The sequence below is a fragment of the Artibeus jamaicensis genome, unplaced genomic scaffold (assembly GCF_021234435.1).
Source record: "Artibeus jamaicensis isolate MK-2021 breed Jamaican fruit bat unplaced genomic scaffold, CSHL_Jam_final contig_558, whole genome shotgun sequence".
In the NCBI taxonomy this organism is placed as follows: Eukaryota; Metazoa; Chordata; class Mammalia; order Chiroptera; family Phyllostomidae; genus Artibeus; species Artibeus jamaicensis.
Window position 1 is genome coordinate 6,388,929 of NW_026521886.1, and position 15,000 is coordinate 6,403,928.

At 40.0% G+C, this 15,000-nt stretch overlaps 1 protein-coding gene across 6 annotated transcripts in view; it reads left to right on the forward strand.

Annotated features, from left to right (window-relative positions):
- Window positions 1-15,000, forward strand: part of TXNRD3 (thioredoxin reductase 3) — a 96,654-nt gene that overhangs the window by 26,004 nt on the left and 55,650 nt on the right. For all 6 annotated transcript variants that reach the window (XR_008392494.1, XM_053670292.1, XM_053670290.1 and 3 more), the window contains exons 4-6: window positions 587-691; window positions 921-993; window positions 2,387-2,506. Coding sequence is in view for 5 of the 6 variants with exons in the window: in XM_053670292.1 (XP_053526267.1) it covers window positions 587-691; window positions 921-993; window positions 2,387-2,506 (298 nt within the window). In the remaining variant the exon portion in view is untranslated. The remainder of the gene's footprint in view (window positions 1-586; window positions 692-920; window positions 994-2,386; window positions 2,507-15,000) is intronic.

Here is a 15,000-nt window from a genome sequence, read left to right on the forward strand (position 1 = left end):
CTTCAGCTAAGCTAGTTCTGATCACAAGGCAAGCCAAGTGAACAAGAGTACATAGTGCAGAGTCAGGCTCATGACCATTGCTGAAAGAAAAAGCAAAATGTTTGTGTTGTATAGGAAATTTATCAGTAAACTGTAAAGTTTAGATCAATTTATGAGAAATCATGAAAAAAATTTGAAGTGCATTTCCTGCTGATAATGCATAAGAATTGTTTTCAAAAGGAAGCCTAGCACATAGCACAGGTGAAGAAAATACAGAGGATATTGGAAAGTGGTATTTGGCTGTTTTTTGCACTTGGATATGACATTTTAATGATTAACTCAAGGGAAAGGACCTCATCTGATAGATGTAAAGGCATGACCTTTCAGTCATTGAACATGCCTGCCTATCAGGAGTACATGAAAGAACATGTACTTTGGCATATAGTCTTACTAGTTGGATCTTATTTGAATACCATTCAGATAAATGTACAGTCCCAATTTATTATAGATTGTTTCTAAGATTTTATAAAAGAAAACCATACTGATTAAACATAGTATAAAGGTAAACAATTTTAAAATAAATCATACCATATTCTTGAAACTACAGGCACATCAGAGTGGTTTATTACAGAAGCTTCTTCAGGAGAATTCAGTATATGATTATGACCTCATTGTCATTGGTGGTGGTTCTGGTGGCCTTGCATGTGCTCAGGTATGAAATAAATAAAATGATAATTTCCTTGATGATTGCCATAAAAATTTATTTTGCTACTTAAAAAAAAGTCCATTTTGATGTTACAGTTTTAAGATTTTATTGTAATAGCTCATTTAATAAAGAGAAAAGACTGTTATGATACAAACAGCCTTTTTATTTAGGGAATAGAAAAATTAGGGAATGTCAGGAAAGTGACAAGATCTTTATATGTGCCTTTTTTTTTAAGGAAGCTGCCATTTTGGGAAAGAAAGTGATGGTGCTAGATTTTGTGGTCCCATCACCTCAGGGTACATCTTGGGGTAAGGTGTTGTTCTTTGTTGTTCTCTGCTCTTTACATACATTTTTGGCTTGTTTAATATTATTTAATCACAAGAATTTCAGGATCAATAACTAGCCTGTTTCATAGGTGCTGTAAAGTAACTGGCCTGAAACTATTGTATAGTTAACAAGTGCTGATTTAGAAAGATAGCATAAAAATAATTGAGGAAGATCTTGCCCCCCCCAAAAATTCACAACCTAGTATTCCAGCATTTTTTCCATAATAATTTTTGCACACATGCATGAACATTTTCATAGTTGTGATTATAGTGTGTCATATTCATTTAAGTTTGCTCTAACATTTGTGTGTGTGTTTCTGTGTTGATTTTATAACTGACTTTTAACGCTGCATGCTGGTCAGTTTGAATTTGTGTGTATGGTCATTCCAAATCAGTTAATAAAGTATACAGTGAGCTTCCAGCCCTGTGACTTTGCTGTAGATGAGAGTGTTCACTCTTCCATGTTCTTTTCAATATAAACTGGAACACATAGATTTTATGCTGCATATTTTCTGTTTATGCTTCAAATCCATTGTTTATTGTCTCTACCCTGCTACATGTCCCAGAAGGTTGGTGAATTGATAGGTAGCCTTGTCCTCTGACTTCTGGTTGGGCTTGGCCAGTTGGGATAATAGGAGGAGAACAGAATGAGGGAGGAGAATGGAGTTTGGGGTCTTCATTCTCCTGGATTCCTGTCTGCTGGCTGCTGCAAGCTGGCTCCATTCCCCTATGGAAGGCCACAGCCTTTGTCATGACCATTCCTCTTTGGTCTGGGGCACCTATGCAGTGTGCTTGCCCATTCCTGCAGGGTTGGTGATGAGCCACTGTTAGTAGTTACTACTATTGTGCTATCCCACCTTGCTTTTCCTGCCCATACCCCAGAGACAATTTCTCTATAAATTTTCCTTAGTTAACCAACCTGAGGTACTATTGCCTGCCAAAAATCTGTCATACTATGAAAATCATTTTTAAAAATTTAAACTTACTCAAAAAATTATAGTCAAGAATTTCATATTAGTAAAGATAATTTACCTTGCAGTGGACCTATTGGCTCTTAGGAGTCAGACTTACAAAGAGTAAAGGCTAGAAGCTGAAGTTCTGGTCCTTGGTCTGATCCCTTTGTAGGTCAGACTCAAATGAAAGTTTTGGACATTGTCTCTAGAAAACTGTTCAGATGCACATCCACATTTTTGCTTATCCTTGGGCCTCCTTCACAGACCCATGATTAAAGACTTTGGATTAACCGTTTGCATGTTATTGTGGCATATGTTAATCCCACAACCAATTGTTATTTCTGTGTTTTAATAACACTAACTCTTCATGTGTGTAAACACACACATACATGAAACATTAAAACTATTATTTTCTTTCTCAGGTCTTGGCGGTACTTGTGTAAATGTAGGTTGTGTTCCTAAGAAACTGATGCATCAAGCTGCCCTTTTGGGACAGGCATTAAGTGACTCAAGGAAATTTGGCTGGGAGTATAGTCAACAAGGTGGGTAATGGTATATAAAAACAAAGATTGGGAGCGCTGGTTGGCATGGTTCAGTTGGTTGGGCATCCTCCTGCAAACTAAAAGGTTGCCAATTCATTCCTGGTCAGGGCACATGCCTGGGTTGTGGGCTCTGATGTTTTTCTCTCACACCAACGTTCCTCTCCCTCTCTTTCTGCCTTTCTTCCCCTTTCTCTAAAATAAAGTAATTTTCAAAATTTAAAAAATACACTGATGATGTTAATTCTTCCAATCCATGAACACGGTATATGTTTCCATTTGTTTGTGTCTTCCCTGATTTCTTTCTTCAGTGCTGTGTAGTTTTCTGCATACAGGTCTTTTACCTCTTTGGTTAGGTTTATTCCCAGATATTTTATTTTTCTTTTCGCTATATCGAATGGGATTTTTTCCTTGATTTCTGCTTCTGCTGATTCATTGTTTGTATACAAAAATGCCTTTGATTTCTGGATATTGACTTTGTATCCTGCTGTTTTGCCAAATTCAAAATGTTGGAGAGGGTGTGGGGAAAAGGGGACCTTAGTTCACTGTTGGTGGGATTGCAGACTGGTACAACCATTATGGAAAACACTATGGAATTTTCTCAGAAAAATAAAAATTGACCTGCCTTTTGACCCAGCAATTCCACTGCTAGGATTATACCCCAAGAATCCTAAAACATCAATTGCAAAGAACCTATGCACCACAATGTTCATAGCAGCACAATTTACAATAGCCAAGAATTGGAAGCAACCTAGGTGCCCATCAGTAAATGAATGGATCAAAAAATTGTGGTACATATACACAATGGAATTCTATGCAGCAGAGATAAAAAAGGAGCTACTACCTTTTGCAACAACATGGATGGAACTGAAAAGCATTATGCTGAGTGAAATAGGCCAGGCATTGAAGGACAAATACCATATGATCTCACCTTTGACAGGAAGCTAAAGAATAAAACAAACAAGCAAACAGAACAAAAACAAAGACGCTGAAATAGAGAACAAGTGGGCAGCGACCAGAGGGGAGAGGGAAGGGAACTTAAGGGGAAAAAGGGGGAGGGATTTTGAGGAACAAGTATGAAAGACACAGAGATGAGGACTGGGGGGGTGGGGAATGGGAGGGAGGGGGGAGACCGGGCGGGGGGGTGGGGTGGGATGGGAGAAATAGATTAAAAAAAAAATGTACTTGAAAAGTAACTAAATAAAATTTATATTAAAAAAAATAAAAATAAAATACACTGAGCCCTGACTGGTGTTGCTCAGTGGATTGAGTGCTAGCCTGTGAACCAAAGTGTTGCTGGTTCAATTGCCAGTGAGGCACATACCTGGGTTGCAGGCCAGGTCCCCATTAGGGGGTGCGCCAGAGGCAGGCGCCTCTGATATTTCTCTGATATTGATATTTCTCTCCCCCCTCTCTCCCCGTTCCCCTCTCTCTAAAAATAAATAAATAAAATATTTTTAAAAATATTGAGAGAAAAGAACAAATGAGTTTTTTAGAGAAAGACTTGCTATTTTTATTTCTATAGCTAATTTTAAATTTTTTAAATGAACACTTGTTAGGAGCCACCTGTATGTTAGTCATACAGAGGACTCAGAGATGGTCAACTAAACCTGGCCCTGCTCTCATGGGCCTTACAGGAGGGAACTGTTTATAGTTATAGTTATTCCAGACTAGTTGAATATGAGGGAGAATAATCCCTATTTTCAGATTTATTTCAAGTAAAAAGAAAATAGACTAGCAAGGGTCATTATTTGGATTTCTCCCCCATTATTATGGTAATATTTTGTTTTATCAGTGGTTTTGTATGTCTTAATGAAAAATGGATAACAAATTCATCCAATAAACACTTACTGGTTAGGCTTTGAGGGTATAGATATGAGGAAAAGATAACATCTGCCCTTAAGAAGTGCACAGACTGTTTGAAGAGGAGAGAGTCATTCAGTGCACTCTAATTTATGGAACTGTTTTAAACATCAGTTTGAGGGGCACTAAGTGTAACCTTGAGTGTTGGAGGTAGGGTGAGGGTTGGAGGTAGAGTGAAGGTTGAAAGTTGAGGGGTTAGTGATTGGCTGGAATAAAGAACTAGGGCAGGATATTGAGAGAAATGAGATAAGAGAGGTAAGCAGGTACCAAAGGCTCTGAAATGCCATTTGGAGGAGGTAGAATTTATCCCAAAGGTGGTAAGAGTTGTTGAGAAGTTTCAACAGTAGAGGAGCATGAACCATAGTTTGGATTTTGGATCCCTCTGATGGCACCAAGGAATTTACAAGGCTTGAGGTGGGTTGGGGAAGGGTCAAGTCCAAACATAGGTGAGATGGGGAGCTGTTGCATAACCCAAAGGAGAAATGATGAGGCCTGGGCAATGATGAGGCCTGGGCAAAGACCATGAAATTCATTGGAAAGAATGAGATGAATTTAGAGAATTTAGCCATGGTATTGATAGGTTAGATGTGGAATGGTGATCTTATGAGAATAACATATGGAGTTTTTAAAGATAAAATGACAACTTGTTTCTTTTCCCAGAGATTTTGATCCAGTAGATCTGTACTTGTGCATAAAGTTTCACAGATGATTCTGATACTGAAAGGTGATTCTCCAAAGCTATCTAGGTCATTGGTAGGGTAGAGTGTGAAGGGAGGAAGGAATTTAGCAAGAGGGACTGGATGAAAATGCAATACATTTATTCAGATAAATAACAAAGTCTGGTTTGCAGCATAATGAGTTATAGCTGGACATATTCCCTATTGACAAAATTTCCCTGGTCTACTCATTGGAGAGCTTTTGGTCCAATTATAGTTAAAATAGAATAGAAGAAGAAGTAAAGATAAAAATATGAATAATAAAATAGCAATAAATACATATTTATCAACAATTACTTTAACTGCAAATGGATTAAATACTCCAAGGCATATGGAGACTGAATAGATAACATAACAACACCCTTACATATGCTGTCAATAAGACACAGACATTTGATTAAAAGACAAACACACAGGGGACTTCCACCAAGATGGAGGTGTAGGTGGAAACATTGTGCCTTCTCACACAACCAAGTTTAAAAACAATAAAGTTTTAGCAACAGAAACACAGCCAAACCACAGAAAATTGAACTATATGAAAGTCTGACAACAACGAACCCTTCAGCCAAACCTGTAAGAGGGGCAGAGCCAGCAGCAGAGTGGGGTTGGGAAGGAAAGATCCACTGGACTGACCAGGGTACCCAGCCCAGGCGCGCAGGCAGAAGTGGGCAGATCCCAGGTGTGGAGTAGTGGGTGGACCCACTGGGGGCTGACCTCAGTTGCACATTTATGGGCAGATGAACAGGCAGGGGAGCAAGGAGTGAGGCGGAACTCGTGGGCCCCAGCAGCGGGAAGGCTGAGGGGACCTCTGTTGTCCCTCTCTGACCCCACCCCCACATACAGCATCACAAACCAGCAACCTGGGTGGCCCCACCCTGGTGAACACCTAAGGCTCTGCTCCTCATATGTAACAGGCGCGAACAGAGCAAAACATTACGGCTCAAGAACTCAAAGCCCCAGAGCCCATAACTAAGTGATGAAGAAATAGCCAAACTTTCAGATGCATAGTTCAAAACACTGGTGATCAGGATGCTCACAGAACTGGTTGATTTTAGTCACAAATTACAGAAACATATGAAGGCTAAACTAATTGAAATGAATGGAAATGCACAGGAAACCAATAGTAATGGAAAGGAAATTGGGACTCAAATCAAAGGAGTGGACCAGAAAGAGGGAAAAATGACCAAACAGAAAAGGATGAAGAAACAAGAATTCAAAAAAATAAAGAGAGGCTTAGGAACCTCCAGAACATCTTTAAACATTCCAACATCCAAATTATAGGGGTAGCAGAAGGGGAAGAGGAACAGCCACCAGTGGAACACTTATTTGAACAAATAATAAAGGAGAACTTCCCCAGTCTGGCAAAGAAAATAGACTTCCAGGAAATCCAGGAAGCTCAAAGAGAGTCCCAAAGAAGTTGGAACCAAGAAGGAACACACCAAGGCACATCATCATTATATTAGCCAAGATTCAAATGAAGGAGAGAATCTGAGAAGCAGCAAGAGATAAGGGGACAGTCGCCTACAAAGGAGTGTCCATCAGACTGTCAGCAGATTTCTTGAAAGAGACCTTACAGGCAAGAAGAGGCTGGAAAGAAGTATTCCAAGTCATGAAAACCAAAGACCTACAACCAAGATTGCTCTATCCAGCAAAGCTTTCATTTAGAATGGAAGGACAAATAAAGTGCTTCTCAGATAAGATCAAGTTCAAGGAGTTCATCATCACCAAGCCCTTATTATATCAAATGTTAAAGGGACTTATCTAAGAAAAAGAAGATAAAAAAAAGATGAACAGTGAAAGGACAGCAAACTCACAGTTATTAAGAACCACACCTAAAACAAAAGCAAACTAAGAAGACAGCTAGATCAGGAGCAGAACCACAGAAATGAAGATCACATGGAGGGTTAGCAACAGGGGAGTGGGACGGGGGGAAGATACAGAAAATAAGTAGCATAGATGGTAGGTAGGAAATAGATAGGGGGAGGGCAAGAATAGTATGGGAAATAAAGAATCTAAAGAACTTGAGACATGTGGTCATAAACTAAAGGGGGAATGGTGGGGGAGGTGTGTGCAGGGTGGAGGGGAATGAAGGGGGGAAATAGAACAACTGTAATAGCATAATCAATAAAATATATTAAAAAAAACAAACATAGACTTAAAGGGATGAAAAGATGTCATGAAAGTTGAAACAAACACACAACTAAACCAATCTTGGGCAGCAATAGTTATACCACACAAAATGGACTTTAAAAGAAAGGCTATGTAGAAGGAGACAATGAAAGCACCAGCAGTTCCACTCTGGGTATTTTAAGAAATCCAAAACACTAAATTGGAATGATAGATATATTCATATGTATTTTTACTGTATTCACATGCAGCATTATTTACAGTAGCCAGTATGTGGAAGTCAGTTATGTGTCCATCAATAGATGAATGTATAAAGAAGTGGTGCATATACATAGTGGAATATTACTGAGTTATAAAAAGAATGAAATCTTTCCATCTGCAACAACATGGATGGACCTAAAAGGTATTAGCCGAGTGAAATGAGTTAGATAACTCCAGATGATTTCATTTACATGTGGAATCTAAAAAACAAACCAACAAGCAAAACTGAAACAGACTCACTGATACAGAGAACATTTTATTAGTTGCCACCTTGGGTCTGGAGTGGGTGTTGGGTGAAAGGTTTAAGAAGTGTAAATTGTAGTGAGAACAATGACAGGGATGTAAAGTATATGGATCAGAGTATAGCAAATAAAATAGTTATAACTATGTATGGTGCTAAATGAGTATTAGATTAATTCAGGTGATCATTTAGTAATTTATATAATGTCTAATCACTGGGTTGTACACTTGAAGCTAATAATATTGTATGTCAACTGTAATTGAAAAATAAAAACTTACTGAAAGTCAGTAATAAATTTTCAAAAAGATATTAGGGAAATGCAAACCAAAGCAATGCCAGTTAATACTAGATAAGTAAATCACAAACCAAAAACAAAACTTAGAAATTAATGACTTAGCACCCTCCCTAAAATGGGATATAAAGACTGTATTCGAAACTACAAATAAAGTGGGTAGTCAATTGGCATATTTATTCAGTAAAATAGGGGAGAAAATTCATACCAATGTGCAACACTAGATTTGAGAAAAGAAATATAACTGAAGTTAAATGTAAAATATAGTGTACAGCCCTGGCTAGTGTAGCTCAGTGGATTGAGCGCGGGCCTGGAAACCAAATAATCATGGTTCAGTTCTCACTCAGGGCACATGCCTGGGTTGTAGGCCAGTTCCCAGCAGGGGACACACAAGAGGCAACCATGCATTGATATTTCTCTCCCTCTCTCCTTCCCTTCCCCTCTAAAGATAAATAAATAAAATCTTAAGAAAAAAAGAAACTACAAATAAAGTGGGTAGTCAGTTGGCATATCTATTCAGTAAAATAGGGGAGAAAATTAATACTAATGTGCAACACTAGATTTGAGAAAAGAATTGTAACTAAAGATAAATTAAAATATATAGTGTACAGCCTTGGCTGGTGTGGCTCAGTGGATTGAGTGCCAGCCTGTAAAACAAAGGATCCCTGGTTCAGTTCCTAGTCAGGGCGTATGCTTGGGTTGAGGGCCAGGTCCCAAGTAGGGGATGCATGAGAGACTACCACACATTGATGTTTCTCTCCCTCTTTCTCCTTCCCTTCCCCTCTAAAAATAAATAAATAACATATTTGAAAAACACAGTATACAAATTAATGGTGAGAATTTTATTTTTTAATTTTAATAGATTTTGATTATTCTATTACAGTTGTCCCAATTTTCTTCCATTGTCCTTCTCCACCCAGCACCCCCCCCATCTCTGGCAATCCCCCCTCTTAAAATGTAAGTTCTTTCAGCACTCCATTTCCTGCACTGTTCCTTTTTTGTTTAGTTTTAAGTATCTTGATTACACTATTACATTTGTCCCAATGTTACCTCTCACGCCACCCTCTGCACAGTTTTCCCTTACCTTCCTATGATTCCCCCCTCTTACATGTTGTGCATGTAAGTTCTTTGGCTTCTCCATTGCCTATACTGTACTTAACATATCCCCGTCTATTCTGTACCTACCCAATTTTACTTCTAAATCCTTATACCTTCTCTCTCTCCCCCTTCACCCTCCCAGCTGATAACCCTCCAAATGATTTCCATTTCTATGAGTCTATTCCTGTTCTAGTTGTTTGCTTAGTTTTTCTTTCCTTTTTTTTTGAGGATGTCTCAACTTTTATTTTTATTGGAAGATTATACTTTAATCAACCCACATCAGCATTTTAATCACATTTATTTAATAATGTTTTATTGATTATGCTATTACAATTGTCCCAATTATTCCACCTTCTATTCCCCTCCACCCTGTACACTCCCTTCCCAGCATCATTCCCCTGTCTGAGTTCATATCCATGGGTTGTACATATAAGTTCTTTGGTTTCTCCATTTCCTTTGCTGTTCTTAACCTTCCCTTGTCTATTTTGACCTATGAATTATGCTTCTTATTCTCTGTACCTTTCCCCCCATCCTTCACTTTCCTCCTCTCTATAACCCTCCATGTGATCTCCATTTCTGTGAATCTGTTCCTGTTCTAGTTGTTTGCTTAGTTCACTTTTTTTAGGTCCAGTTGTTGATAGTTGTGAGTTCATTGTCATTTTACCATTAATAGTTTTGATCAGGACTTCCACCAAGATAGAGGCGTAGGTGGAAGCACTATGCCTCCTCCCACAACCAAGTTTAAGAACAATAAAGTTTTAGCAACAAAAACACAGCCAAACCACAGAAAATTGAGCTATACAGAAGTCTGACAACAAACCCTTCAGCAAAACCTGTAAGAGGGGCAGAGCCAGCAGCAGAGTGGGATCGGGCAGGAAAGATCCATTGGACTGACCCAGGCACAAGACCCAGGCACACCGGCAGCTATAAGCAGATCCCAGGTGTGGAGTACCGGGCAGACCCACTGAGGGCGCAAGGCGGTGGACTCACTGAGGGCTGACCACAGTCACACATTTACGCACAGATAAACCGGTGAAGGAGCGAGCTGTGAGACAGACCATGCAGGGCCCAGTGGCAGGAAGCAGCAGAGAGGACCGTTATTGTCCCTCTCTGACCCCGCCCCCACGTACAGCATCACAAACCAGCAACCTGGGTGGCCCCACCCTGGTGAACACCTAAGGCTCCACTCCTTATACATAACAGGCACGAACAGATCAAAACGTGGCTCAAGAACAACTCAGACCCCCAGAGCTGATAAATCTAAGTGATGAAGAAATAGCCAAACTTTCAGATGCATAGTTCAAAACACTGGTGATCAGGATCCTCACAGAACTGGTCGATTTTAGTCACAAATTAGAGGAACATATGAAGGCTAAACTAATTGAAATGAATGGAAATGCACAGGAAACCAATAGTAATGGAAAGGAAATTGGGACTCAAATCAAAGGAGTGGACCAGAAAGAGGGAAAAAATGACCAAACAGAAAAGGATGAAGAAACAAGAATTCAAAAAAATAAAGAGAGGCTTAGGAACCTCCAGAACATCTTTAAACATTCCAACATCCGAATTATAGGGGTAGCAGAAGGGGAAGAGGAACAGCCACCAGTGGAACACTTATTTGAACAAATAATAAAGGAGAACTTCCCCAATCTGGCAAAGGCAATAGACTTCCAGGAAATCCTGGAAGCTCAAAGAGAGTCCCAAAGAAGTTGGAACCAAGAAGGAACACACCAAGGCACATCATCATTACATTAGCCAAGATTCAAATGAAGGAGAGAATCTGAGAAGCAGCAAGAGATAAGGGGACAGTCACCTACAAAGGAGTTCCCATCAGACTGTCAGCAGATTTCTCAAACGAGACCTTACAGGCAAGAAGAGGCTGGAAAGAAGTATTCCAAGTCATGAAATCCAAGGACCTACATCCAAAATTAATCTATCCAGCAAAGCTTTCATTTAGAATGGAAGGACAGATAAAGTGCTTCTCAGATAAGATCAAGTTCAATGAGTTCATCATCAACAAGCCCTTATTATATGAAATGTTAAAGGGACTTACCTAAGAAAAAGAAGATAAAAAAGATGAACAGTGAAAAGACAGCAAACTCACAGTTACTAAGAACCACACCTAAAACAAAAGCAAACTAAGAAGACAGCTAGATCAGGAGCAGAACCACAGAAATGAAGATCACATGGAGGGTTAGCAACAGGGGAGTGGGAGAGGGAGAAGGAGGAGAAGGTACAGAGAATAAGTAGCATAGATGGTAGGTAGAAAATAGATAGGGGGAGGGCAAGAATAGTATGGGAAATAAAGAATCTAAAGAACTTGAGACACATGGTCATAAACTAAAGGGGGGGAATGGCAGGGGAGGGGTGTGCAGGGTGGATGGGAATGAAGGGGGAAATAGAATAACTGTAATAGCATAATCAGTAAAATATATTTAAAATAGTTTTGATCATCATCCTTTTCTTAGATAAGTCATTTTAACATTTCATATAATAAGGGCTTGGTGATGATGAACTCCTTTAACTTGACTTTATCTAGAAACCACTTTATCTACCCTTCCATTCTAAATGAAAGCTTTGCTGGATAGAACAATCTTGGATGTAGGTCCTTGCCTTTCATGACTTGGAATATTTCTTTCCATTCCCTTTTTGCCTGTAAGGTTTCATTTGACAAATCAGCTGCTAGTATTATGGTCACTCCTTTATAGGTAACTATCTCATTTTCTCTTGCTGGTTTTAAGATTCTCTCCTTATCTTTAATCTTGGGTAATGTAATTATGATGTGCCTTGGTGTGTGCTTCCTTGCGTTGAACTTCTTTGGGACTTTCTGAGTTTCCTGGATGTCCTGGGAGTCTTTTTCCTTTGCCAGATTTGGGAAGTTCTCCTTTGTTATGTTTTCAAATAAGTTTTCATTTTCTTGCTCTTCCTCATCTCCTTCTGGCATCCTTATGGTTGATATGTTGGAATGTTTAAAGTTGTCCTGGATGTTCCAAAGTCTATCCTCATTTTTTTTTTAATTCTTGTTTCTTCATTCTGTTCTAGTTGAATGTTTATATCTTCCTTCTGTTTCAAATCATTGAGTCCTGGTTTCTTTCCCTTCACTGTTGGTTTCCTGTACACTTTTCTTTATTTCTCTTCAGTTTTTCGTCCATTTTGTGACCATACTCATCCTCATTTCTGTGAGTATCCTGATTACAAATGTTTTGAACTCTGCATGTATTCTGTCATTTGGGATATATGAAGATACACACACACACACACACACACACACATATGAGAGAGAGATTTTATTTATTTATCTTTAGAGGGGAAGGGAAGGAGAGAGGGAGAGAAATACCAATGTATGGTTGGCCTCTCATGCATCCCCTGCTGGGAACTGGCCTGCAGCCCAGGCATGTGCCCTGACTGGGAATCAAACCACAATCCTTTGGTTCACAGGCCCACGCTCAGTCCACTGAGCTACACCAGCCAGAGCTAGTCCATATGTTTTTGTCTTGGTGCACCTGTTATATTCTAAGGGGCGGAGCCTTAGGTATTTGCCAGGAGAGGACAACCCATATTGCTGTGTTGTGGTGCTATATGTGGGAGAGGAGTCACAGAGGGAAACACTGTCACTTGTTCAGCTCTTGGCTAGCCTTTGGTCACTTTCTCTGCCACTCACAAGCAAATTTGGCTCTTCTGATGCTGATTCCTGAATGGTTAGTTTTGTCTATGTTTTAGGACCCTGTGGGTCTCTCCAGTGAACTCTCCTGTGAGGCTGCGAGTTTCTCCTGCTGCCTCAACTCCCACAGGTTTTTTCAGTCAGAGGTTTTGAGGCCTTATTTCTCTGTGCCAGGGCCCTGGATTGCGCAGTCTGTCTCGCTCCCCAGTTGTTCCTCCTGGTTTATTTGCACGCAAATATGGGACCGCCCACTCTACCAACTGCTGCCTGGCCCATCCTGGCCCTCCAGCTGCTGCCTGCCCCATGCCCTCTCCACCCCTCCTACCAGTCTGGATGACTTTCTTCTTTAGCTCTTTTGTTGTTGGATTTCTGCACAGTTCAGTTTTCTGGTAGTTCTGGTTATTTTTTGTTTTTGAATTTGTTGTCCTTCTTTTGGTTGTGCAAGGAGGCAAAGTGTGTCTGTTTGAGCCTCCACCTTAGCTGGAAGTCTGTTTTTGTTTTTCAGATTCAGGTGGTGGTAGTGGTGTTCATTGTCATTTTAATGTTCATAGTTTTGATCTTCTTCTTTTTCCTAAATAAATCCCTTTAACATTTCATAGACAGGCTTGGTTATGATGACCTCCTTTAACTTGACCTTGTCTGGGAAGTGCCTTATCTGCCCTCCCCTTCTAAATGATAGCTTTGCTGGATAGAGTAATCTTGGATGTAGGTCCTTGCCTTTAATAACTTTGAATATTTCCTGCCAGCCACTTCTTGCCTGCAAGATTTCTTTTGAGAAATGAGAAGATATTCGTATGGGAACTCCTTTTTAGGTTACTGTTCATTTTCTGTTGCTGCTTTTAAGATTCTCTTCTTATCTTTCATTTTTGGCATTTTAATTATGATGTGTCTTGGGGTGATCATCTGTGGGTCCAACTTGTTTTGGACTCTCTGAGCTTCCTGGATTTGTATGTTTATTTCCTTTGCCTGACTGGGGGCATTTTTTAAATTATTTTTTTAAAGTTTTTAATTTCTAGATCTTCCTCTTCTCCTTCTGGCATCCCTTTGATTTAGATGTTGGCCCTTTTGGAGATGTCCCAAAGTTTCCTTAAACTACCCCCTCTTTTTTTGAATTCTTGTTTATTTTGTTCTGGTTGAAGGTTTATTTCTTTTTTATGTAGCAAATCATTGGTTTGAACCCATGTTTCCTTCCCTTCATTATTGTTCTCCTGTGGATTTTTCTTTATTTCTCGTAGTAGAGCCCTCATTTCTTTCCTTATTCTTTTGCCATATACAATGAGATCTTTAAGCACCGTGATTACCAGTGTTTTGAACTCTGCATCTGATAGGTTGGCCATCTCCATGTCACTTAATTCTTTTTCTAGAGTTCTATTCTGTTCCTTCATTTGGGCCATATTTCTTTGTCTCCCGATTTTGGCAACCTCCCTGTGACTGCACTAGGTAGAGCCACTTTGATTGTTTTAGTACACCTTTCACGTCATATGGGGAAGATCCTTGGGTATTACCCAGAGTGGGGCAACCATGGTTCCATGTGTGGGGGAGGATTTCAAGAAGGGATAGTGTCCCTGCTGACTGACTTCTGGGGACTTTCCTGGCCCTCACCCTGTTTCCAATCATTTCACCCACTTCCCGATGTTCCTGGCACCCCCTCAGCTGCTGTCCTGATTGTGGTTCCCAAGTTGGGTGGGTTTGCACACATTCTGGGCTCTTCTGAGAAACTGGCAGTTTCTTACTCTGCCCTAACCCCCACTGAGTTTATCACCACAAGTTATGAGGCTTTCTTTTTCCCAGCACCGGAGCCCTGGGCTGCACAGTCTGGCCTGGGGCTGGGCTTGCTTGCTCACAAAGTGTCTCCCTGATTTTTATTCACCACATGTGAATGTGGGTTTGCTCGTTCCACTATCACCACTGCCACACCAAATCTTCTCCACCCCAACTCCTCATCTCCACCCCTCCTAACCATCTGGGTGAATATAGCTTGTTTAAATCCTTGGTTGTCCGACTTCAGTACAGTTCTGAGTGTTTTTCTGGCAGTTGTGGGTGTTTTTTATTTTTAAGTTAGTTGTGTTCCTTCTCATGATTATGCAGTGAGGCAAGGCATGCCTGTCTATACCTCTAGTTTACCAGAAGCCCCTATAGGGTTCTTAACATCCTGCTGCTTATTCTGTATCTGGCAGTTTGTACTTCTTAAATCCTGCACCTTCTTCCCCATTCTTCCCTTTCCCCTTCCAAACAGTA